Source organism: Oryctolagus cuniculus, chromosome 7, assembly GCF_964237555.1.
Source record: "Oryctolagus cuniculus chromosome 7, mOryCun1.1, whole genome shotgun sequence".
Taxonomy (NCBI): domain Eukaryota; kingdom Metazoa; phylum Chordata; class Mammalia; order Lagomorpha; family Leporidae; genus Oryctolagus; species Oryctolagus cuniculus.
This window is the reverse complement of record NC_091438.1, coordinates 146,483,772-146,507,469: the sequence shown is the minus strand read 5'-3', so window position 1 is coordinate 146,507,469 and position 23,698 is coordinate 146,483,772. Positions and strand designations below refer to the sequence as shown.

The 23,698-nt window shown below is 43.0% G+C and overlaps 1 protein-coding gene across 36 annotated transcripts in view; it reads left to right on the top strand.

Moving 5' to 3' along the window:
* The window catches only part of SRRM1 (serine and arginine repetitive matrix 1), a 28,814-nt gene extending 5,330 nt beyond the window's left edge, over nucleotides 1–23,484 (top strand). For 6 of the 36 annotated variants that reach the window (XM_008265660.4, XM_070079073.1, XM_070079074.1 and 3 more), the window contains 15 exons: nucleotides 1–47; nucleotides 794–909; nucleotides 2,163–2,366; nucleotides 3,509–3,697; nucleotides 3,958–4,077; nucleotides 5,892–6,166; nucleotides 10,495–10,575; nucleotides 11,092–11,178; nucleotides 13,036–13,180; nucleotides 13,554–13,595; nucleotides 15,909–16,019; nucleotides 18,960–19,424; nucleotides 19,966–20,161; nucleotides 21,853–22,071; nucleotides 22,393–23,484. The exon at nucleotides 1–47 is cut by the window's left edge. In XM_008265660.4, coding sequence (XP_008263882.1) covers nucleotides 1–47; nucleotides 794–909; nucleotides 2,163–2,366; nucleotides 3,509–3,697; nucleotides 3,958–4,077; nucleotides 5,892–6,166; nucleotides 10,495–10,575; nucleotides 11,092–11,178; nucleotides 13,036–13,180; nucleotides 13,554–13,595; nucleotides 15,909–16,019; nucleotides 18,960–19,424; nucleotides 19,966–20,161; nucleotides 21,853–22,071; nucleotides 22,393–22,497 — 2,402 coding nt within the window. In that variant the 3' untranslated portion in view covers nucleotides 22,498–23,484. The remainder of the gene's footprint in view (nucleotides 48–793; nucleotides 910–2,162; nucleotides 2,367–3,508; nucleotides 3,698–3,957; nucleotides 4,078–5,891; nucleotides 6,167–10,494; nucleotides 10,576–11,091; nucleotides 11,179–13,035; nucleotides 13,181–13,553; nucleotides 13,596–15,908; nucleotides 16,020–18,959; nucleotides 19,425–19,965; nucleotides 20,162–21,852; nucleotides 22,072–22,392) is intronic. The other 30 variants (XM_008265663.4, XM_070079083.1, XM_070079084.1 and 27 more) reach the window with 17 other exon arrangements.
* Nucleotides 23,485–23,698: the final 214 nt, after the last annotated feature.

Sequence of the window (23,698 nt, the reverse complement as noted above, 5' to 3'; positions counted from 1 at the left end):
CCTCTGCTTTCCTGGAACTGAAGAAAGAAGAAATAAAACAGAGACAGGTGATGGAACCTTTGCTTTGTACCCTTGATTTGATTTGGGAGAGTAGTGTCCAGGATGCCAGGAGCCACTTCTGTTTTGTGTGACCCACCTAGGATCAGTGCTTTGTGTTGCTGAGCTGTAAGAGATTTGAACATTCAGTTTTTTTCTTTTAAAGATTTATTGTATTTGAAAGTCAGAATTAGACCTTTCATCCACTGGTTCACTTCCCAGATGGCTGCAACAGCAGGGGCTGGGCCAGGCCAAAGCCAGGAGCCAGGAGCTTCCTCTGGGTCTCCTGTGTGGGTGCAGGAACCCTGGCACTTGGGCCATCTTCTGCTGCTTTCCCAGGCACATTAGCAGCGAGCTGGATCAAAAGTAGAGGATCTGGGACTCAAGCTGATGCCCATATATGGGATGCTGGCACAACCCGCTGTGCTGCAGGACTAGCCCCACCACCCGTCCCCCACCCAGACTCTAGTCATTTGGTAGATTTTTTTTTAATTAATGTAAGTATATCCAGCTAAAGAGAAGTTTGAACTTAAATAACAGTGCAAAAGGTGCAAGGTATTTCTTAATTTGTAAACAAAGGACTGTAATGCCAGTCTTAAAGCTGTACCTATGGTGTGGTTGAAGAAAACACACTTGTTCAAAAGCAGAGACTAATGAAATAGTAATGGTGCCCTGGTGTTATTAGATGTGGAAAAGTCTTCGGTTTGTGTGTTGCCAAATGTTGATTTATGTCTATTTGAAAACCTGATCTTTGCAGATTGAGCAAGAAAAATTGGCATCTATGAAAAAGCAAGATGAAGACAAAGATAAGAGGGATAAGGAAGAAAAAGAAAGCAGCAGAGAAAAAAGGGAACGGTCTCGAAGCCCGAGAAGGTAACAGCCTAGAGATGCATGTTCGTGTTTTCAAGTCTCTGTAGACGCTTCATAGTTAAAGGGGCATCTGCCTAACAGCACTCACTGTTCAGGGAATGTCTTCCATCGTACAGTTTTCATGGTGAGCTGTGGCTTGCCTCTGGACTAAAGAAATCTTTTGTTTGAGACAGATCATTTGACCGTTAAGATTGTCTCTAAAATCTCATTGCATTATCCGGCTGTTAATTCCTGAATCAAACGCTAGACTTTCCTTCCATGTTGCGTTAGTGTGCTACAGCACTTACTTAATGTACTCCAGCTCATTCTGTTTCCTTGCCATTTCCTTTAATTAGAGCCTGTACTTGTAAGCCATTCACGTAATACTTACCTGCTTCCCTGTTCTGCTTTCCTTAGATGGTTGTACTGAACCCAAACTTCAGATCATTTATTTGTTTTCTTCTTCCTTCCAATGAGACTATTGTTAGGTTCACATTTTAAAATCCACGACTCAGCCTCTACTATATTTGTGGTAAAAGGTGAGAATTCCGTTAGGCTTTTCATTTTTAGGGCTCTGCTTATTTCTTGCCTAAATCTCTGCTGGAATTCGTAAAGGGAAAAGGTAATTTCTTTGTCCCTTTCGTTTAAATTTGATACTAAAACTTATTATGGAAACCATGCTTCTAGATTAAAGCACAAATCATCATAGAGGATAACTGATGTGTTGTTTTCCACCATGTGAATAAGAAAAAAATGTTGAAGTTAGAGTAGTGTTGAAAAGGAAGAAGAGCCTCTTCTTCCAGAAATAGAGCTGTTTCATGCGAGTTTGATATTTTCTTCTCTGAGGAACAGTTCTTTGATAGGAATGGTCATTTTTCTGGCAACTGACTTTCTTTCTGATAAAGTGTGATCTGTCTGCATCTAAAAGCTTTGGTTTGTTGGGACTGTTATTGTTAAGAGAATAGTACTGTTTTAATTATCATACCTGTTTTTCTCCGAAAAGTTCATTGTCCAATGATCCCTGAGTGTGGTTAAGAACAGGGTATGGAGTCCCAAGTCAGTGCTTTCCTCTCTCAGAACTGCATAACTTGTGAATGCTGTCTTTATTTGCTTGCTTTTCTGGTTTTCTCTTGGCCTTTTCCCCCAAGTACATGCTACAGGGCGTCTTCTGTAGGGGACCCCTTCAGATAGAAATAGCAGTGCCGTAACTCCCCTTGCCTCCCCCCCCCGCCCCCCCCCAGTTATTCAAAAACCTGAAAAGATTGCTTTCGTCCTAGACGCAAATCCAGATCTCCTTCCCCTAGAAGACGGTCTTCCCCTGTCAGGAGAGAGAGAAAGCGCAGTCATTCTCGATCTCCCCGCCACAGAACCAAGAGCCGGAGTCCTTCCCCCGCGCCAGAAAAGAAGGAAAGAACTCCCGAGCTCCCAGAACCTTCAGTGAAGGTCAAAGAACCCTCAGTGCAGGAGGCGACTTCGACTAGGCAAGTGCATAAAGCTCGCGCCATCTCAGAATTTAAGATTTTACACTTTTTTTTTTTTTTTTCCAAAATTAGCTTATGGAAAAAGAGATTGAAGAATGTCCCCCCAAAGATAACCACTACTATATATGTTTATTGTACTGTTTGACGTATTATATGTACTGTAGCTTGATTTTTTTTTTCTCAATATCTGAGGAAAACTTTGCACTTTAAAAAATAACGTACCTCGGGACTGGTGTTGCCCAGCAGGCTAAGCTGCCACTGGCCAGGTCCTTGCTGATGCATCTAGGGAAGCAGTGGAAAAATTCCCCAAGTACTTAGGTCCTTGCCATCCAGATGAGAGACCAGGATTCATCCTGCCCCAGTCCCTCCCCATGGGGAGTGAACAGTGAGTGGAAGGTCTCTGTCTCTGTCTCTCCCTTTCTCTGCCACTCTGCCTTTCAAATAAATCATTAAAAATTATGTGTGTGTTTAGAATTACCAGGTAGTTACTGGATTTCACTGATAATGTATGTATCTTTTGGAGCTAGAGCAGAGGTTGGGAACATCTGGCTCACAGACCTTACACAGTCCTGCCAGAGCAACTGCAGGCAGGACTCCACATTCAATAAATCTATAGCAGGCTAATTTTGTCTTTTAAAGACATTTATTTACTTGAGAGAATTCCACAAACAGAAGACAGAGGGAAAGGGCTTCTATCCACTGGTTCACTCCCCAAATGGCTGCAACAGTCAGAGCTGCGCCGATCCAAAGCCAGGAGCCAGGAGCTTCTTCTGGGTCTCCCATGCGGGTGCAGGGGCCAAAGACTTGGGCCATCTTCTATTGCTTCTGCAGGCCGTAGCAGAGAGCTGGATTGAAGGGGAGCAGCCGGGATTGAACCGGTGCCATATAGGATGCAGGTAGCGGCTTTACCCAATATGCTACAGCGCCAGTCCCCAGGCTAATTTTTAACTTGATAATTTTTGTATGGGCCATAAATTATAAATATTCAAATGGCCCTTGCCAAAATAAAAGGTTCCCCACTTCTGAACCGGAATGGTGTTTGCATAGAGTTTAAGAAGTTTATATAAGCAAAAAACTGTATTACATCTATGGATTATGGCTAGGAGTCTGAGTAGAATAATAATAATTTTTTGTTTCTCCAGTGACATCCTGAAAGTTCCCAAGCCTGAACCTGTACCAGAACCTAAAGAACCTTCTCCAGAAAAAAATTCCAAAAAGGAAAAGGAGAAGACCAGAGCACGATCTCGGTCACGTTCCAAATCAAGGTCACGGACGCGGTCTCGCTCTCCTTCTCACACTCGACCTAGACGGCGCCATAGATCCCGATCAAGGTTAGTTGTGGCTTCAAGATCAGCATAGATCTTAGATTTTGTCTGTTACTCTGTCAGGTGGAATCAGATAATTTCAAAACAGTAGACAACATTTAATACAAATGTTCTTTGGATTTATGTCGAATTTGAATACACTTCCTATGTACCATAAAAATCTACATGAATAGAAAACTGTGACCTTTAAATTTTTTAAATGATGGCTATTTAAGAAAACTTGGAATTCGGGCTCCTGAGTTACTGAGATCATACTTGTGTGGCAGATCATACTCTCCTAGAAGACGGCCAAGCCCGAGGAGGCGCCCATCCCCTCGGAGAAGAACTCCTCCAAGACGAATGCCTCCTCCGCCACGGCACAGGAGGAGCAGATCTCCAGTGCGAAGGTGAGATGTTTCTTTTTGTACTTTGTTTCAAAGTATCCTGTATTGATTCCTTGTGCAAGAGTAATTTCAAGATAAAGTTGATATTAGTGTCCCCCAGGAGGAATTCAACTATATTAGATAATGTCTTCTGAAGAGCCAGTTTCATTTAAAGTATAATGCTACTGTTTGTGCTATGAAAAGTGTCTATTCCAGTGTTGGAAAAATTAAAGAAAAAAAAAATCACCATCTTCCTGTTAAGTTTTACCATTTAAGACATCACCATGAAATCCTGCCAAGCGAGGGAATTTGCTATCTTTCCTTCGGCGTTAACATGCCACTGACTTCTAAAATGTAGATTACAAAGTTAGTGAGCTACTTTTACAAGCATCAAAGTAATCTATTTGCTATTGCACTTTTTTTTTTTAAAGGTTTTTTTTCTGCATTGTAGAAGTAATGAGGCTTATAAGTAGTTCTAACATAAATAATAAATTCAAAGTTTCTAAAATCCTATTTCATGCCATTATTAATACTTTGCTTTATGGTTATTTTTGAGGAGATCAGGCATAAATCGAACCCTACCAGTACCAGTGGGTCATTTTTTTCCCCCTTAAATCATTCTAGAATGAGCATAAGGTAAAATGTTAATCTTGAATATATCACTTAACAAGATTATGGCTAGATCTGCACAAAGTTGAGGCCTGATGCGTTGGCAGCAGAGTTTTGTGCTATCTTAATAATATTCACCTGTTTTTGGAAGGACTATGGTGATTAACCTTTGGATTATTCCTTGGATGGGATTTTTGTGTTTGAGTCTTTTTGTGTTTTTTTTTCAGAGCCAAATCAACTTGGAAATAATTATTGAATAGGGAAAATATCAGATCTCCAGAAAGTTTAATTTCTATAGTCATGTTTTCAGAGTCTAACACTTTTTTAAAAGTACAGTTCTTTTGGGACAAGGGCTTATCAAAGTCTATCAAACTATTACCACTATTAAAAGTTACAGGATTAGTGTTACTACTGATAGAGGAGGCCCGGAATGTAAACGGTCAGGTCAGTTGCAGGCATTGCCCTTTTCCAAAACTGATTATTTCTCCTTAGGAAAGTAATGCTGGTGCCCATGTAGTACAAGACTAGTGGAAACAGCTATTTCTTGTATTGGAGTTTTGCAAACAGCATGTTTTAGTTGTGCTTACTAAGCCATATAGTGGTCAGAGTATTTTGCAGATTGTGTAAGATTCCCTTTCAGCCAGTTTTTATCTCACACTTAAGGTAGGGTTTCTTTTTTTCAGGTTCTCAGGAACTCTTCTGCCAAAGGTGAATTCTGCAGGTACACATAACTGCAACAGAACTTACCACCAATTTTGCCGCAGAATTCGAGAGGCCCCTGCTTCTAAGTTTATGTAGCTAAATGAATTCCTAAGTCTTGCACATATTTTTTTTTAATGCAACCTAAAAGTTGCTTGACTTTGTGTTATTACATGGAAAAATATTTTTCCGCCCAAATTTTGTATGCAAACTCCAAAAAACCAATATAATTCCTAAGGAAGAAAGAGATTGGTTCATTATTGTATTTCAGCACTCAATTTTACAAATTTTGTTACTGGAAAGAAACAAACATTTATGTAGTCTCAGAACTAGCTGTTTCCTGTCCTAGGTTTTAGTTTTGTTTCCCTTTTTTTCTTTTTTTTGGGGGGGCTCACTATGTACTTAGCTACATAAACTCAAAAGTTGGATAAAAATAGTTTTGTTTTTATGTAAATTGTACATACCTGTGAAGTTTTTTGGTGTTTTAGGTAAATATGGGGGTCAGTAAATACAAATATTTTGTTCTGCAGAAGACGACGTTCATCAGCATCCTTGTCTGGAAGTAGCTCATCATCCTCTTCATCTCGTTCCCGGTCGCCGCCAAAGAAACCTCCTAAGAGGACATCCAGTCCCCCTCGAAAAACTCGCAGGCTATCTCCTTCCGCGAGTCCTCCAAGGCGAAGGCACAGGCCATCCCCTCCAGCAACTCCACCACCAAAAACTCGCCATTCCCCAACACCCCAGCAGTCAAACCGTACTAGAAAAAGCCGTGTTTCTGTGTCTCCAGGGAGAACTTCAGGTAAAGGTAAAAATCCGTCACATAAAAGCATCATGTTGGGTTTGTCTGCTCAGCCTCAGAGGTAACTGGATGATACCTGTATGTGGCTGATGTTCTTTGTAAATGTGCTACGAGGCTTGCCTTTTCTTTCCTGCTTTATATTCTTGGGGTGGAATTTACCTGTACAAGCATTGAGCAGGTGAACACATTGCCTGCCGTGGGCTGTTTGAGTTAGGGTAACTTATTGAAGTTTGTGTTTTTGTGAGAAGTTTGCATTTTGTGACTACGAGGCCAGCTAACTATTTTTCCCCCTGAAGATTTTTTTTCTCCTATTTGAGGACTGCATAATTCTCTTTTTATTCTTTCTTGGCCACATTGTGTCCCCAAAGAGAGGACATGGTGTCCTCTTAAAAGCTGGTTTGTGTTTTAATTCAGGTTTTAGGCAGGGTTCTTCCGAGTCTTGTCCTTGCTTTACCCTACAGATTGATTTTTGAGGAATTTATGATCTGTGATCCTGCCAGGCAAGTAGACTGCTTTGTTAGTCTGAGTGAAACTTGTGGGCTTTGGGGTTTGGTCTTTTAGTGTGAGGTACATGTGGAGAAAAGCTGTAGGATCTGTTTACATAAAGCGTTGGCTCTGAGGGCTGGAGTAATGCAGACACCCTGAAGGGTGACTAGGAGGAAAGCTGGAGAGAATGTCAGAAGCTGGTGGAGCTACTGAATTTTAAGGCACAGTGGGTGCAGGGCTTGGGCCTTCTTCCACTGCTTTCCCAGGCCACAGCAGAGAGCTGGATTGGAAGTGGAGCAGCCGGAATTAAAACCAGCACCCATATGAGATGCTGGCACTGCAGCATAGACTGGCTTTACCCAGTATACCACAGCGCCAGCCCCTTCACTGTATTTAAGTGTTTTTAATCTTTAATGTGTGGAGTATTTTCTGACTTTTATCATTTAGGCTGATTTGGTGATGCATAGTTAAGTAAGATGTCAGTTTTCTGTTGACTCTTGACAGCTGGATACGACTAGAGAAATCTTTAACTCTTAGGTTCTAACTTAATTTACATATGGTAGGGGCACCTCAGGTCAGTGTTTTTATAACTTTCTATGCTGTGTTACTTTTTGTTCAAGATTGGGGGAGATTTCAGTCCATCCATGGTTTCCAGTCACTGTCCAGACCTGATTCCTGTTGCTCTAACATGTTCTATCTTTTCCTGTGAAATTTGCACTTGGGAATATTTCTTTTCCTTTATCGAAAGCTCTTCAGGGAAAAAATATAAATAGTCCCCTTGTTATGTGGCAAAAACAAGTTACGAGTTTTCTTTTTCATCATATAGCTGAAGAGTTACAAAAGTACCTGCGCATAAGGACTGGGTCCTTGTTAAAAGAAGCATGAGGATGACTGTTGAGAACCTTTAAAAATGTCTGCACTGGTGCTGTCCTCTTAATGTCTTGGTATTTGCTTTTTGCAAACAAGACACAGTGGATATGTACATAAACAAAAAAATCGTGGGGTTTTCCTGTCCAAACAAAGCCCAGCGAAGATGCGCTGTGTGGTGAACACTCGTCAGAGGCTGCCTTCTATGCCCTGAAGCTGAATACTAGTCTGAGATATTTAGTAAAAACCGCCCACGGTGTGCTAAAATGATCCTGACCTGCTGATGAAATTTCCGAGCTACAAAAGACCTTAGTGATCGGCATTAAGAAACAGGTTCTTGGGTTAAACCTAACGACCCAGAAGTAGTAGAATGTAATGTTTCTCATTCATAATTAAATGTGTACTTGGCCCAATTTTCTTGCCCACAATGCCTCTGATTGCTGAAGGAGGGAGGTGGAGAATAGGGTAAAATCCTCTAAGTTCTGTGCCTGGTACCATGGTGTCCAAAACTGCTCCGTGGGGGCTCAGGCTCAGAAGAGCAGTGACACCTCTGAAATGTAACAGATAGATGTCACATGTATATTTCCTGTAGTAGCCACTAATGCCAGCTTTGGGGCTCTGCTGTTGATAGTAGGCCGTTGAAAGGAAAGGAAGGAGGAAACTTTTTTTTAAGAACTTAAGGGTAAATTATTTGGCCTTAGGAAAACATTGGAATCATCAACATGTTTAAACTGGAATTATATTAGTGTGTTTTGAAATCAAGGGCATAGCCCTTGAAGGTGTGACAGGATCTGTACTTGAGGTGGGTAATAGTGGTAATTTTGAGTTTATTTAGCTCAATTTGTATAAATTGTTCTCTGTTGATTTTAGAGTTGCCTTCTTAGATTTCAGATTCAGTGTTAGAATGATTTTGCCCCTTGAACACTGAAAACACTTAAAAAAATGGTACAAAATCTCATTTAGAAGAACAAACAAACATGAAATGTCATAATGTTAATGCTGTGATTTCAGTCATAAATTAGAGTAGCAGTTTATAGTAGATACTTGTCTGGTTGTATAATTTGTATTAATAATTAAAGTCTATTTTAGCTAAGTCATTCATGAATGATTAAGTTCCATTTGTGTGTTTCCTTTGGGAAAAAAATGTAAAGATTACAGCCGAACTCTATTATTTACTAAGTGGTTATTTGCCAACTACCTTGAGCATAACCACATTTTTACCGTGTCTTACAGGAAAATACATCTTTATTTTATTTCTTGGGTGTTGTTAAAAAAGTTTTAAATAGCGGCCGGTGCCGCGGCTCACTAGGCTAATCCTCCACCAAGCGGCGCCGGCACACCAGGTTCTAGTCCCGGTCGGGGCGCCGGATTCTGTCCCGGTTGCCCCTCTTCCAGGCCAGCTCTCTGCTGTGGCCAGGGAGTGCAGAGGAGGATGGCCCTGCACCCCATGGGAGACCAGGAAAAAGCACCTGGCTCCTGCCATCTGATCAGCGCGGTGTGCCGGCTGCGGCGGCCATTGGAGGGTGAACCAACAGCAAAGGAAGACCTTTCTCTCTCTCTCTCTCTCACTCTCACTCTCACTCTCACTCTCACTCTCTCACTGTCCACTCTGCCTATCAAAAAAAAAAAAAAAAGTTTTAAATATACTTCTGCTATTCCCCACTGCCTCCCATAATTTATGTTAGCAATAATTAGATACTTAGTAACCATTCTTCTGCCAATCCACTGATTTGTCCAAATGGCTTCTTAGGTAGAATCGTTAATAAAATTTTGGTCATTGAAGAAGTATAGTGGTCAGTTCTCTGGTTTAATTATTTTAGCAAAGTTTGCTGTGTTTATCAACTAGTTCTCTAAATTTACTGCCCCTTGGAATAAACCCTTAACAGAATTCTAACTATGAATGTTAAATGTATGCATTCAAGATCAAGGATCCCAGGGTATTTGCATTAATCACTCAAACAGGTGTACAGATCGCAGGGGGTCACATTGTCTACAGAAACTGTCCTTTAGAGGGACAATCTCAAGTAGTTTTTTAGATGAATTCATGGTAAGGTGAATGCTTCTATCTGTGTGCTTGCATATACTTAGGATTTTGGTTGCAGCAGTGGATGGATATTCTAAGAAGATGGTAGTTGTTGGGAATCAAGACATAGGCCCTGCAAGGAGTCTTGGTTCAGATCCTAGCTTGTTGACGTGGCTGTGGTGAAGTTACAGTCTCAGATCTGCCTCCTGTGAATGGGATGGGGACGTGGGAGGCTGAGACTAGCAGCAGTGCTTAAGCAGTACATGTAATACAGCAAGCTTGCAAAAGGTCACCATAATACTTTATCACACAGTCAGTAAGAAGAAAGATCATTGGATAATTCATAAGACACCTACCTCCCTTGCTATCTTAGCAATAGAGCTCACTTTTACTTTTTCTTTTTCTTTTTCTTTTCTTTTCTTTCTTTTTTTTTTTTTTTTTTTTTTAGCACTCTGGAAGGGATCCAGAGATCTTAGCATTTAATGTGAAGGTTACTTTTTCACAGATTAAATGAATGACCAGTCATTCCTGTTTTCCAGACCAAATACTTTGTTTGAGAAAGCTTCATCGATCTTATTTCTCGATTATGTGTTCTCTCGGTTTTCTGGACGCTCCTGTCATGGTTGCTCACAAGCGCTCTTGTTGAGGTCTTTGCAGTTGAGTCGCCTGTGTTTTAGGTTGTGAGGGTCAGGCAGCACACAGGCTTCCTGAGCTGTTCCGTCTAGCATACGGCTGCATCTCCCAAGGTGTCTTTCACTATTGATTGTCTTGTGAGAATCTCAAGATTTTGAAATCAATAGAATTTTTGAGGCTTTTCACCAAGTGAAAATGATGGTAAGGTCTTAAAGGAAGCAGACTTTTAGTGCATCTTTTTTTGAGAATTTTACTCCTAAAAAGGCATCTTGTGTGCCTCTTTTTTATTTTTAATCTAAATTTTTCTCCCCTTGCTCTTTTTTAGTGACAAAGCATAAAGGTACTGAGAAAAGAGAATCCCCTTCACCAGCACCGAAACCTAGAAAAGTAGAATTATCTGAATCAGGTAAGTTTTGGTTTTGGTTTTTAAGAACTGCCTTTGGTTTTACACATTCGGTCAACCTCTGGTTGAAGATGAATTAGGTAGGATACTGCTTAGTGGGTAAGAACTAAATTCCAAAGGCAGACAGACCTGATTGGAATCCCAGCCTCAGCATTTAACTGCTTTTTGTTTGTTTTAATGAACTTATTTCATCTGAGTCATTCATCTCTGAAATTTGGTTAGTAGGATTTTTGACAATTAGCTGAAATAATGTTTATGAAATGCTTGACACCTAACCTGCCCTGGAAGAAATGGCTAAGTTAGTTTACTTCATCCTTTGAATTGGCACTGTAAGCTCTTTGTCTACACTTGATCTTAGCCAAAAGGCCGAGAAGCAATAGCTCTTTGTCTATAAAAATTATAGTAGTTGTATTACCTGACCCAACCAAATAAAGGTTCGGGATATTGTTCTGTGCGAATACATCAGCCTTCCCATCTGCAGAACTAAAGAAGCACTTTCTAAACGCATCTGTCTTTCAGAAGAAGACAAAGGTGGCAAAATGGCTGCAGCAGATTCTGTGCAGCAGAGACGCCAGTACAGACGACAGAACCAGCAGTCTTCATCTGGTATGGATGTACTTCTTTTGTCTGTACTTCCTAATTTATTTAAATTTAAATCCACACTCTGAAACCTCCTGACTGCTGACAGTAATGCCACAGGTTGAAGATTCTACATCTGACCACATTTGCTGGTTCACAATCAAAATCCAGGCCCACTAATTGAGTAAAGGTACCCTTGGGCTGTGTTTGTAAGGTATCTGTGATACATAAATGGATTTTTCTTTTATTTTAGAATTTTGTCCATCCCCAAGATACCTCATTATGTGTATATAAATATTTCCAAATCTAAAAAATTGCAAATGTTAATATACTTCTGATCCCAAGCATTTGGGATAAGGGATATTCAGCCTGTACTTAAGGTGTGTAGTGAGTGAACCTGCTTAAGAGAAGTGATGCATCTGCTGGCATAGAAACCTTGGCAGCAGGCAAGATTATTTATTATCATTTTTCTTTTGTTTCAGATCCTTTCTTTAAGTTTTAATGAGTATATTAATAAAAAGGAAAGTTGATATAAAAAATATAGTTCTTTTCTAAATCCCCCATCTTAACCCTTTTTTTTCTTTTAAGATGTACATATTTATTTATTTATTTGAAAGGCAGTCACAGAGAAGAGGTGGGGTGGGGGGATCTTCCATACACTAATTCACTCCCCAGATGGCCACAGCAGCGAGAGCTCTGCCAATCTGGAGCCAGGAGCCAGGAGTTGCTTCCTGCTCTCCCACGTGGGTGTAGGGGCCCAAGGACTTGGGCCATCTTCTACTGCTTTCCCAGGCCATAGCAGAGAGCTGGATTGGAAGTGTAGCAACCGGGACTTGAACTGGTGCCAGTATTGGATGCCGGCACTGCAGGCAGTGGCTTTACCTGCTATGCCACAGCGCCAGCCCCGTCCCTTTTATTCAGAAGTTTTCTGTGCATGTGTAGGTATTGGGGAGGGGGAGGCATACAACCAAGTTCAAGCTGTAGGTCATGTTGCCTTCTCTTTTAGAGCTTAATGTATCAAGAACACCTTTTCTTTTTATTATAAGAATATATCATAGTGTATTGAACTAGCTGTCTATTTGGTTCTTAGGTGGTTTCTGGGTTTATGCAGATAATCTCAATAATCAGAACTAGGATTGTTTCATTAGTTTGTACACAGAAACCTAGTTTTAAACCATACTAATCTTATGTGCTGACTTTGATATCACTAAATCTAGACACTACTGCTTTTTTTAAAAGATTTTACTTTATGTATTTGAAAGAGTGGTGGGGGGTGGTGTCTTGCATCTATTAGTTAGTTCACTCCCCAAATGGCCACAACCACTGGGTCCGAGCCAGGCTGAAACCAGGAGCCTGAAACGCCATCTGGGTCTCCCATGTGGGTGGCAGGAGTCCAAATACTTGAGCCATTTTCTGCTGCTTTCCCAGTGCATTAGCCGGAAGCTGGATGGGAAGCAGAGCAGCCAGGACCCCAAAGTGGGATGCTGACCACTGCGTCACAACTCCAGCCCCTACTTTTGCTTTTCATTTAAAAAATGGAAACCAAGCAATCCCACAGTGGCAAAGTACTTAGAATCACAAGAATCAAATAATTCCTGAGATGGATTTTAAGCTTCACTATCTATTTGGAAAATGAACGGACTTCTTGAGATACTTGGTCCGTCTTGTTGGATTGGAGCGTGGAAATTATTTATCTTCCATAAAATGGTTATTATTTATACCCACTTGGCTTTTATATCATCGATCGTAAGTTGACACTGCTTCCAAGCAGAACTGACAGCTGGTGTGCCGGCTTACGTATATGCCCCATCCACTTTGATTCAGAACATCTGGACAGCTTCTTGAAAGCCCAGGCCTAATGTAGTTTTTTCTTTATAATTACAGACTCTGGCTCCTCTTCGTCCTCAGAAGATGAGCGACCCAAAAGATCCCACGTGAAGAATGGTGAGGTAGGCAGGCGGCGGAGACATTCCCCTTCCAGGAGTGCCTCTCCCTCACCACGAAAGCGCCAGAAAGAGACTTCCCCTCGGTAACGTTTTTTCTTCAGTGGTCTTCATGGGTGCTTTATATACTTGATGAAACCTTGGGTTATGTTAGAAGCTGGTTATCACCTTCATGTCTGCACTTGGAGAAGATGGGTTGGATGTAGTTTGGTGTGGGAGGGATATGTTTTTGTTTCTTGCTTTGTGGATTGTTTTTAGTATTTAACGAGTACTGGGTAAGTTTCAAACCACCCTGTCATCTGTGTGCATGACTAAAAGAATAAACTGGTAACTCACAGCGTTAGCTCCTGAATGTCTTTGAACACTTTAGAAACTCTTCAGCAGTGATATTTAACTCCATCAAAATGAATACTTTAGTGAATGAAATTCTTGACATTTGTTTTTCTCCACTGCTCTCAGGATGCAGATGGGAAAGCGATGGCAGTCGCCAGTGACCAAAAGGTTGGTTAGACACAACTTTGTGAACGAGGGCTCCATATTGGAACTTGTAGCAGCTTGGTTTCCTGTTTGCTGACCTTATCCCATTCTTAGACGCATCATGGCTGTGGAGAAGTTCCCAAGTTGTTGGAGCTGTTTTTCTTACACGTCAGATGACTGATAGGGAGATTGTTGAGATGTTCACATACGAACATTTTTCTGAAAGGATAGTATGTGTTCCTTAGATTCGTGGTGACTTGAGTGAGGGGACAAGAAAAAGTTCTTAAGAAATACAGTGTGGAGAATGAAGGCTTTGGCACTGCTCAGTCTTTGCAGTAATGGAGAGGTGGTTGCTTATCTTACTGAAACCTTCTGACCATTACGTGTCCACATAACCATAAAAGAAGAGCGTTGTAGAGACAAGTGGCACATAGAACCCTAATGCAAGCCCTTCTCTTATGTGAGCAGTCAGAGGTCCAGGAGGTAAAATGAGTTTCTGAGGATCATATGGTGACAAGACTGAGTCTTGGACCCATATCGCTGAAATCATCCGAGAGTGTCTTAACCAGTTTTCTGCTAGGGGAGCAGAGCAGGGCTGGGGTGGGGGAAAGGAGGGGAGTTTCGCTGCCATGAAGTTTCTAAGTATTTGGCCTTGCTGAAGCTGTCCTGTTGTTCTTTAATGGCTCAGTTTTTATTAAGAGTGTTTTCTTGGAAAGGCTTTTTGGAAACCATTGGCAGTGTTTGTGGTAGAGCAAAGCAGGATATTGGCACCGTAGAGGAAACTTTCTTTATAATACAATAAAAAGTAAAAACCTACAAACGATAAATCTGGATGCTAAAGTGTAGTGACCTCTGATTTGTATGAAATGCTTCAGAGTTAGATTGGTGGTACGATTCCTTCTCTTCTCCCAGTGGCGAAGCCAGCACTAATAATGTGCATTACCTGCTTCAGGGTGTCTGCTCCTTATTTTAAAAAAGTCTCAAGTTGTACTAGTGACTTAATGCCATCAGATGTTTCGGATTTAGAGATGGAGGAAGACTGATTTGGAATTGTGCTTCAGTATCACACTTGGAAGAGAAATAGTCTCAGGAATTAACACATGAAAGGCATTTCAGGATTATCTTTTGTGTAGTTAACAGAACTTTGCTTAGTTCAGGGGAACAAGACGTACTCATCTTGAGAAAATAATACCAGATTGACAGGAAGCATCAATCCTGTCCTAGGCTAAAAACTGAAAACCAGTTCCTTTATTTGACTATTTTGTTTATATAAACTTAAAAGGTGGCAAACTGGGTTGGCATATATTTTAATAATTTTGTTGTGGACCAGCGCCGCGGCTCACTAGGCTAATCCACCTGCGGCACCGGCACCCTGGGTTCTAGTCCTGGTCAGGGAGCCGGATTCTGTCTCGGTTGCTCCTCTTCCAGGCCAGCTCTCTGCTGTGGCCAGGGAATGCAGTGGAGGATGGCCCAAGTCCTTGGGCCCTGCACCCGCATAGGAGACCAGGAGAAGCACCTGGCTCCTGCCTTTGGATCAGCGTGATGCGGCTGCCATTTGGGGGGTGAACCAATGAAAGGAAGACCTTTCTCTCTCTCTCTCTCTCTCTAACTCTGCCTGTCATATAATAATAATAATTCTGTTGTGAGTTTGCTGTCAGTCTGGCTGACTGACGAGTCTGACTTGTACTTCTCAGGTGTGCTTTTTGTGTTGGTTAAGTGTGCAACTGTTCAGAATTAAGGTTTTATGGTTCTTAATTGTATTTTGACCACATTGCTCTCAGGATAACTTTAGTGCTTAGCCAAGTTTGATTGGTCATCTAGATAATCTTAGAAAATTCAGAATTTAGAGCAGTGACACAAGAGGGGAGTCATAAGCCACAGTGACTAGCAGACATTCAGATCTCTGTAGCAGACTCCAGTGCAGTCTTGCTAACAAGGAGTCAGCACAGCTCACTGCGCCTTAGCCCAGCTGCTGGGTGGTATCTGATTCTCTTCCCAGTTGCTTCTGCTGTCAGGCAGTGTTTTCAAACTTAGCATCCTGTGTTATTCAGAGTGTTTTATATCATGACCTAGGGCACATGATAGGTGCTAAAACAAGCATACAATGGTGTGCCTCTCTCAGCCACAAGTAAGACTCTTAATTTCTTATTTTTGTTAGTATTTAATACTAGTTCCTACCCAGCGTCTTCACTAACGGTCTTGACCTGTAGTTTGAAAAACATCTCTGAAACAGGTAGTAACTATTGCTGCCCTTTGGGTTAATGACTGAAAGGATGTCTTCTGGGTCTTCTATTACCAATGCCACTGACTCAGTCAACTCTTTCATGTTCCGTTTAGTGGTAGACGGAGGAGAAGTCCCTCACCACCACCCACCAGAAGGCGGCGCTCTCCTTCTCCCGCTCCTCCTCCGCGACGGCGCAGGTCTCCTACACCACCGCCCCGACGAAGGTACTGTGTCCCATATGCTCAGTTAGTTAGCGGAGCTCAGTCTGTGTGAGTGAGATAACTTAGTAAAGCAGCATTGCTCAGCTAGCATTAAAGAACTCAGTTAATATGAAAAGTTCAGAGCACACAAATCTATAGAGAAAGACAGGTTAGTGGTACCTGGGTTCGGGTGGGGAGAGGTTGATGTTTACACAGCCGTATGAATGGACTAAAACTGTTGAACTGTGTGCTTTTAAAATTGGTGAATTTTATAGGACTCATTTTATGTGACTCATGTAGCAGTAAAAATGTTAAGTAAATGTGCTCATACTCTGGTGGTAACAAAGAAAAAGCACTATCACATTCAAGAAGCTTTAAGTAATCAAAGTCTGTGTCCAGTTAACATGTTCAAGAAGTCTTAATGTGTGTTATGGTAAATTAAAAATTTGTTTTGCACCAAAATAAACTTTAATTATGAACTTTTTGAAAGGCTCTATAATGGCCATGTACTTCCTGGATACCTCTGTAATATGTTCACATATTGTAAACAGTCTGCCTATTAGAAAATATAAGACAAACTCAGAGTCATTCTGTGAAGTGACTGACCATCACTTCAGTGTCGATCAGGAAAGCAGGATTGAGGAGTGGTTGCAGATCCGTGGGGACTGTGGGGACCCAGGATGCTGGGACAGGAGGAGGACATTCAGTATGGGAAAACGGGGTGGTGGTGCTGGTGTTTCAGTTAATGCTAAGTGCTGAGGTTAATTTGATAGTTTTTGATGGCTTTGTGTAGTGATAGATTCACATGACTGAGTTGCACATCTCCACTAATTTTGTAGCTCTTCTGTAAGTCTAAAATTATTATTATTTTTTAAATTTTTTATTTTTTTACGTGAAATATTTAGAGAGAGGAAGAAGCAGAGCTCCTCCATACACTGGTTATCCATACCTCCCCCCCCCCCCCCCCCGCCCCGAGATGGCCAAAAATGGCTGGAGCTGTGCAAATCTGGAGCCAGGAGCCTCCTCTGGGTCTCTCATGCAAGTGCAGGGGCCCAAGCACTTGGGCCATTTTCCACTGCCTCCCCACATCCCCCGCCCCCACCATAGCAGGGAACTGGATTGGAAGTGGAACAGTTGGATCTTGAACCAGCGCCCATGGGGGATGCCAGCACTTCAGGCAGCAGCTTTGCCCACTATGCCACAGCGCCAGCCCCTAAAATTATTTTAAAATAAAAGGGGAAAATGTGGGTTTGGGGCAGGGGTGTGATTTGTTTGGTTTGTTTTTTAAGTTTTATTTATTTATTTGAAAGGCAGCATGACAGAGATCTTCCATCCACTGGTTTACTTCCCAAATGGCCGGAACAGCCAGGCTGAAACCAGGAGTTGGGAACTCTACCTGGGTCTCCCAGATGAATGAAGTCCAGTGCTTGAGCCATCTTCCCCTGCCTCCCAGATACATTAGGGCACTGAATTGGATGCAGAGTAGTGGGGACTGCAGTCAGCACTCCAGTATGGGATGCATGCCCAAGCAGTGGGTTAACTTGTGCCAGAATACCTCCCTCCCCTCAAAGATGGTTCTTTTTTTTTTGGACAGCGTGAACAGAGAGAGACAGAAAGGTCTTCCTTTACCATTGGTTCACCCTCCAATGGCCGCCACGGCCGGCACGCTGCGCTGATCCAAAGGCAGGAGCCAAGTGCTTCTCTTGGTCTCCTATGCGGGTGCAGGGCCCAAGCACTTGGGCCATCCTCCACTGCACTCCCTGGCCACAGCAGAGAGCTGGCCTGGAAGAGGGGCAACCAGGACAGAATCCGGCGCCCCGACTGGGACTAGAACCTGGTGTGCCGGCGCCGCAGGTGAGCCGCGGAGCCGGCCTCAAAGATGTTTTAATGACCTTTCTCAGCTACATTGCTAAGCAGTGTCGTGACTGCCTCCACTCTGTACTCAGCTGTCGTCACCAGAGTGACCTTGCTTTGCAAGTGGTGGTCTCGTTTTTCAGGTGAGGAAATGGAGGTTCAGAGTTATTAAATTATGCCCAGATGCAACAGTGGAAGTGTAGCCTACCACATTGGCCCCAAAAGGCTTATTGTAAAGTGCCTCTTAAGCAGGAATTTGAGTTCAAAATCTGAAGAAAGAGCAGCTTGGACACTTGGGCTTAAAAGTTACATTGGAGGGGCCGGCACTGTGGCGCAGCGGGTTAAAGCCCTGGCCTGAAGCTCCAGCATCCCATGTGGGTGTCAGTTCAACCTGGCTGCCCCACTTCCAATCCAGCTCTCTGCTGTAGCCTGGGGAGCAGTGGAAAATGGCCCAAGTCCTTGGGTCCTGGCACCTGCACGGGAACCCGGAAGAGTCTCCTGGCTTCTGGCATTGGAAGGCACAGCTCTGCCCGTTGCAGCCAGATGGGGAGTGAACCATCGGATGGAAGACCTCTCTCTCTGCCTCTCCTCTCTCTGTGTAACTCTGACTTTCAAATAAATGAATCTTTTTTTTAAAAAAAAAGTTATATTGGAGTCTTAATTCCAAAGAAGCAAGTGGCAGTTGTGTTGGGTTACACATGGAGGAGAAGCCCTGGACTTTGGCGGAGATGCCTGCTGCCTGGCACTAGGAGCAGGCTCTTCGCAAGTGGTCTGGGGCTGCAGCCATGGTGTTCTCTTCCTGCAAACCTCTGAGCTGATTCTGTACAGGTTGTGTTCCATTTAAATTCTTAAAATAGCAAGTTTCTCCATTAATCAGAATGTTCTGTTTTGTAGTCTGAAATAAGTAGAAATCTTATTAGTAGTTTTTTTGTTGCTTTTTACTTTAAATGAGAGTAAAGGGCTAGTGTGTCCACTTACAAATGTACCCCTTTGCCTAGGGCTAATTACAGAATGGCCATAGCTGCTGGCTTTTTCTTTTTTCTTTTTTTTTATTCAATTGCCGGACGGTCTGTTGGGCCTTCCAGCTGAGCTGATCTGTGTTTGTCCTAGGACTCCTTCTCCACCGCCACGCCGGCGCTCGCCTTCCCCTCGGAGGTACTCCCCTCCCATACAGAGGAGATACACCCCTTCTCCACCTCCCAAGAGAAGGACGGCTTCTCCTCCTCCCCCTCCAAAACGGAGGGCGTCGCCATCTCCACCACCAAAGCGGCGAGTCTCGCATTCTCCACCTCCCAAACCGAGAAGCTCGCCGGTCACCAAGAGACGCTCGCCTTCGTTGTCATCCAAGCATAGGAAAGGCTCTTCGCCAAGCCGCTCCGCCCGGGAAGCCCGCTCGCCACAGCCAAACAAGCGGCACTCGCCTTCCCCTCGGCCTCGAGTTCCTCAGACCTCCTCCAGCCCTCCACCCGCGCGGAGAGCACCGTCGTCCTCACCCCAAAGAAGGCAGTCTCCATCTCCAAGTACTAGGCCCATTAGGAGAGTCTCCCGGACTCCGGAGCCTAAAAAGACAAAAAAGTAAAAACATTTGATGCTTCTTGCTTAGGGATATTTGTTAATCTTGTCATGGTTGGAAGCTTCCCACCGCCCCCAGCCCTCTGGGGTATTTTTTTATTTTTGTGTTTTACACAGAAAATACGGGAAGGAATAAGCTGTGAATACAAACTTTAAAGGCGGATTTTAAGTGTTATTCACAGATCCTTTTCCATTTTCAGGATAGTTCCCAATGGCGTAAACTTAAGTGCCATAGAATTTTTTAGGTTCTTAGTGGTAACGGTTTGGGGAGTGTGCTCCCAGGGTCATTGCTGTGTGGGAGACTGCACGAACAGTCTGATAACCGAAGGGAAGGAGTTGATCTTGCTGGGTCACACTAGCAGTGTCACTGGACAGTGCTGTGGGGGACTCGGTGCTGTAAAGTTCGTTAGCAGAAGCAGCTAGCAAACCGAGTGCTGTGAAATGGCGGAAAGGCTGTGACCTGCTGTGCGTTGTCATCGGTTATTTTTTCTTAGGAAGCGATGTCTGTCCTTGATGCTAAATGCTTTTTTTCCCCTCTGTCTAGGACTGCCTCTCCAAGCCCACAGTCTGTAAGGAGGGTCTCATCCTCCCGATCTGTGTCTGGATCTCCTGAGCCAGCAGCTAAAAAACCTCCAGCACCTCCGTCCCCTGTCCAGTCTCAGTCGCCCTCTACAAACTGGTCACCAGCGGTACCGGTCAAAAAGGCTAAGAGCCCAACACCAAGCCCGTCACCGGCAAGGGTATGTATCTGGTTGTGGACATTTCTCTGTGAGTTTGCAGATGATCACATTAAGGGAGAGAGCACCACTGGTTATTAAAATATGGAGAATAAACTGGTTTTTTGTCTCTGTGAGTCAAATTTGATCTTGCTCTGGTTTCTGTATTCTATAAAGTCAGGGGTTAGAGTCCTATTTTTAATTAGATTGACTGAGTTGTGCAAGCCAAACTGATCGAATCGTGAGGACTTTTATTTTCTGTTTGTTTTAAAGATTTATTTGTTTGAAAGGCAGAGTTAAAGAGGGATATTCCATCCACTGGTTCACTCCCTCAAATGGCCACAATAGCCACGGTTAGGCCAGGCCGAAGGCAGGAGCCTGGAAGTCTTTCCGGGTCTCCCACCTGTGTGCAGGGGCCCAAGGACCTGGGCCATCTTCCACTGCTCTCCCAGAATCATTAGCAGGAAGCTGTATTGGTAGTGGAGCAGCTGGAACTTGAACTGGTCCCCACGTGGGATGGTGCTAACGGTGGTTTCACTCACTGCGCCACAGTGTGGGCCCCCTGAGGACTTCTTAAATTGCTTAGAAGTAATGGAATTTCAGAATTGTATACTAGGATTGAAGAGCCAGCCTTTCACCTGAATTTGCTATGTGGATGATTCCCAATTTATGATGTTTCCGCTTACAGTTTTTCAACTTTATAATAGTACAAAAGGGATATACCATTTTGAGTTTTCTCAGGCTAGCATTCTGGACAGACATCTGCTTCTCACTTTCCATGTGGTTTTGAGTAAACTAGATGACATCTTCAATACTTTACACTGAAGTAAGCATTATTTTGGGTGATTTTGCCCAACTGTTGGCTAATATAAGTGATCTGAGTACGTTGGTGATATGACAAGCTGACCTCCGGTGCTCTGTAAGTTAGGTGTGTTAAGTGTATTTTCTATATAACGCTATTTCCAACATAAAGTATAAGGTTTTACAGTGTTTAATGGGCATGTAACCCATTTTAAGACAGGGGCATCTGTCTGCAGTGAAGAGCAACTGGCTACTCCCACTCTAAAGATGGGAGGTAGAGACTTGACGTTCATACAGACATGTGTTAGACTAACAGTAGGAACCATTAAGTCTGCTGCATGTGGCTTCATGTAAGGTGTTTGGGCAAAGTGTAAGAACCATTTACCTTGAAGTCCCTTTGCTGTTCTTAGAAGCTGTGAATATTATCTTTGATGTCTGTGTTTCCCACCTCTAGGAATACTTTTTTTTGTTTTTAATTTTATTTATTTGAAAAGTAGAGTTAATAAAGAGGGAGTGAGAGAGTGAGAAAGATGATCTTCCAATCACTGGTTCACTCCTCAAATAGACACAAGAGCCAGGGCTGGACCAGGCTGAAGCCAGGTCTCACTGTGGGAGCAGGGACCCATGCACTTGGGCCATTTTCTGCTGCTTTCCCAGGCACATTAGCAGGGAGCTGAATCCGAAGTAGAGCAGCTGGGACTCAAACCAGTATCCATATGAGATGCTGATGCTACGAGTAGCAGCTTGACCTACTTGGACCGCAGCACCGGCCCCATCTAGGACTTCTTGATGCTGACTGGCCGTGGGCCCTTTTCTCTCCCTGAGTTGAAATCCTGAGCCCTTGAGGGGCTAAGATGTTCAGTTGAACCGAAGTTTAGTCAGACTATGATGATTGCCCTTTCCTGGATTTCTAGAATTCAGATCAAGAAGGAGGTGGAAAGAAAAAGAAGAAAAAGAAGGACAAGAAACACAAAAAGGATAAGAAGCACAAGAAGCACAAAAAACACAAGAAGGAGAAGGCGGTGGCAGCGGCGGCCGTCGCGGCTGCTGCTGCCGTCCCCCCTGCAGCTGTCACTGCTGCCACGACCACCTCAGCACAGGAGGAGGCAGAGGCAGCGCTGGAGCCCAAGAAGGTAAGTGGGCGCTGAGACCGTTCCCTCTGGAGAATCAGCGAAATCCTTTTTGCTAATAATTGGTTCTCAGCTGTTCCGTATTCTGGTCTGTTTCCCTCTGACCTGCCAAGAGCAAGAATTTGCCAGGAAGCTTAATGGAGTTTTTTGTTTTTAATGACTTGATCAAATTCACACAGGCTAGAGGCCAGCCAGCTAGAGTACGGTCACGTGCGTTGTAGTCCTTCCAGAGCTGCGCAGTCATCGCCACCGTTCGCTTCTGCTCGTTGCTGATCATCCTGCCAGTGTTCCGAGTCTTAACTGTGACCGCTGGGTTTCTTTCAGGAGACTGAAAGTGAAGCTGAAGATAACCTTGATGACCTAGAGAAGCACCTGCGGGAGAAGGCCCTGCGGTCCATGCGGAAGGCTCAGGTGTCCCCACAGTCCTAGGTGGAAACGTTTGTTAGGATGTACATTTTATTTGGTTTGTACGCAATTCAATTTCAAAATTGCTAAAATGTGTTTGAGCTTTAGACTATAACATTTGTTGTAATAATTGCTAGGTTGAAGTTCACCATGTAAAAAAAAAAAAGGGCATGGATTTACATTGCAAAAGGTGTCCACAGTGTATTAGTGACATTCTTTCATTGACAGCTGACATACATTCATTTAGAGTGAAATATTTTAAGCCAAAAAAAATCTCCTTTTTAAAAAAGGGGGTTTAAATATTGTTGGCATTCTTATGGTTCCTTTAAATGCCCCTGGCTATTTCCAAAGGGGTTCCTCTTTCACTCTTTTTTTTTTTTTTTTTTTTTTTTTTTTTTTTTTTTTTTCTTTACCTTTTCTCATTTGAGTCTCTTACCACCCATGTAAGTTATGCTTCCAACCTCATGGTTTGTAAGCTTGCCCAGAAATAAGACCACTGTTGAACGACACAAAAGTTTAAGTGAGTATTTTAATGCCACAATCTTTCCTGTTGCCTGTGGAGTCTCTGCTGAAGTGAATCAGGATTGGAGCTCTCGGAAGAGACAGAAAGCAAAGCCACGTCATTTGCCAGGACACTGTGGGTCTCTGTCCAAGTGGAACAAGTTGATTTGGAACACTGGAATTTCATTCTATTCTGTTCTGGGGTGTTCTTTTTTTGTTTGTTTGTTTTCTTTCTTGTAAAGGCAATTAACTAGTCCCAGGAAGGATCCTTCAGTTATATAAAATTTTGTTTTATGAAATGTCATGGCTCCATCATATTTTTGTCTTGTTCTTCCAATTGGTATATACAGCTTTCAGAGCTCTTGTATTTGGAAGGCTGGAAGGGCCCGGACTTTGAAATAGTGTCTTGGTTTCACTTTTTTTTTGTTGTTTGTTTGTTGATTTTTTTTTTAAACTAAAGCTATATAAAGCTTGTGGATTAAACAGAATAAATTTCTAAATTTAAAATTATGTACCATTCACTTTTACTTGTCTTGTACTGCAGGAAACTTGCCTTGCCTAGATCGTATAGTGGTGGGGTAGTAGTTGGGCAAGGGAGTGCAGGGCACATTAATCATCGCTGTGATGAGTACAGCAAAGGCAAAGGGCAGGGTGCACTGTGGGAAGTGGGGGGTCAGGTTTGACTACCCAAAGTTCAGTTGCTTTTGCATGTAAACGCCAGCAG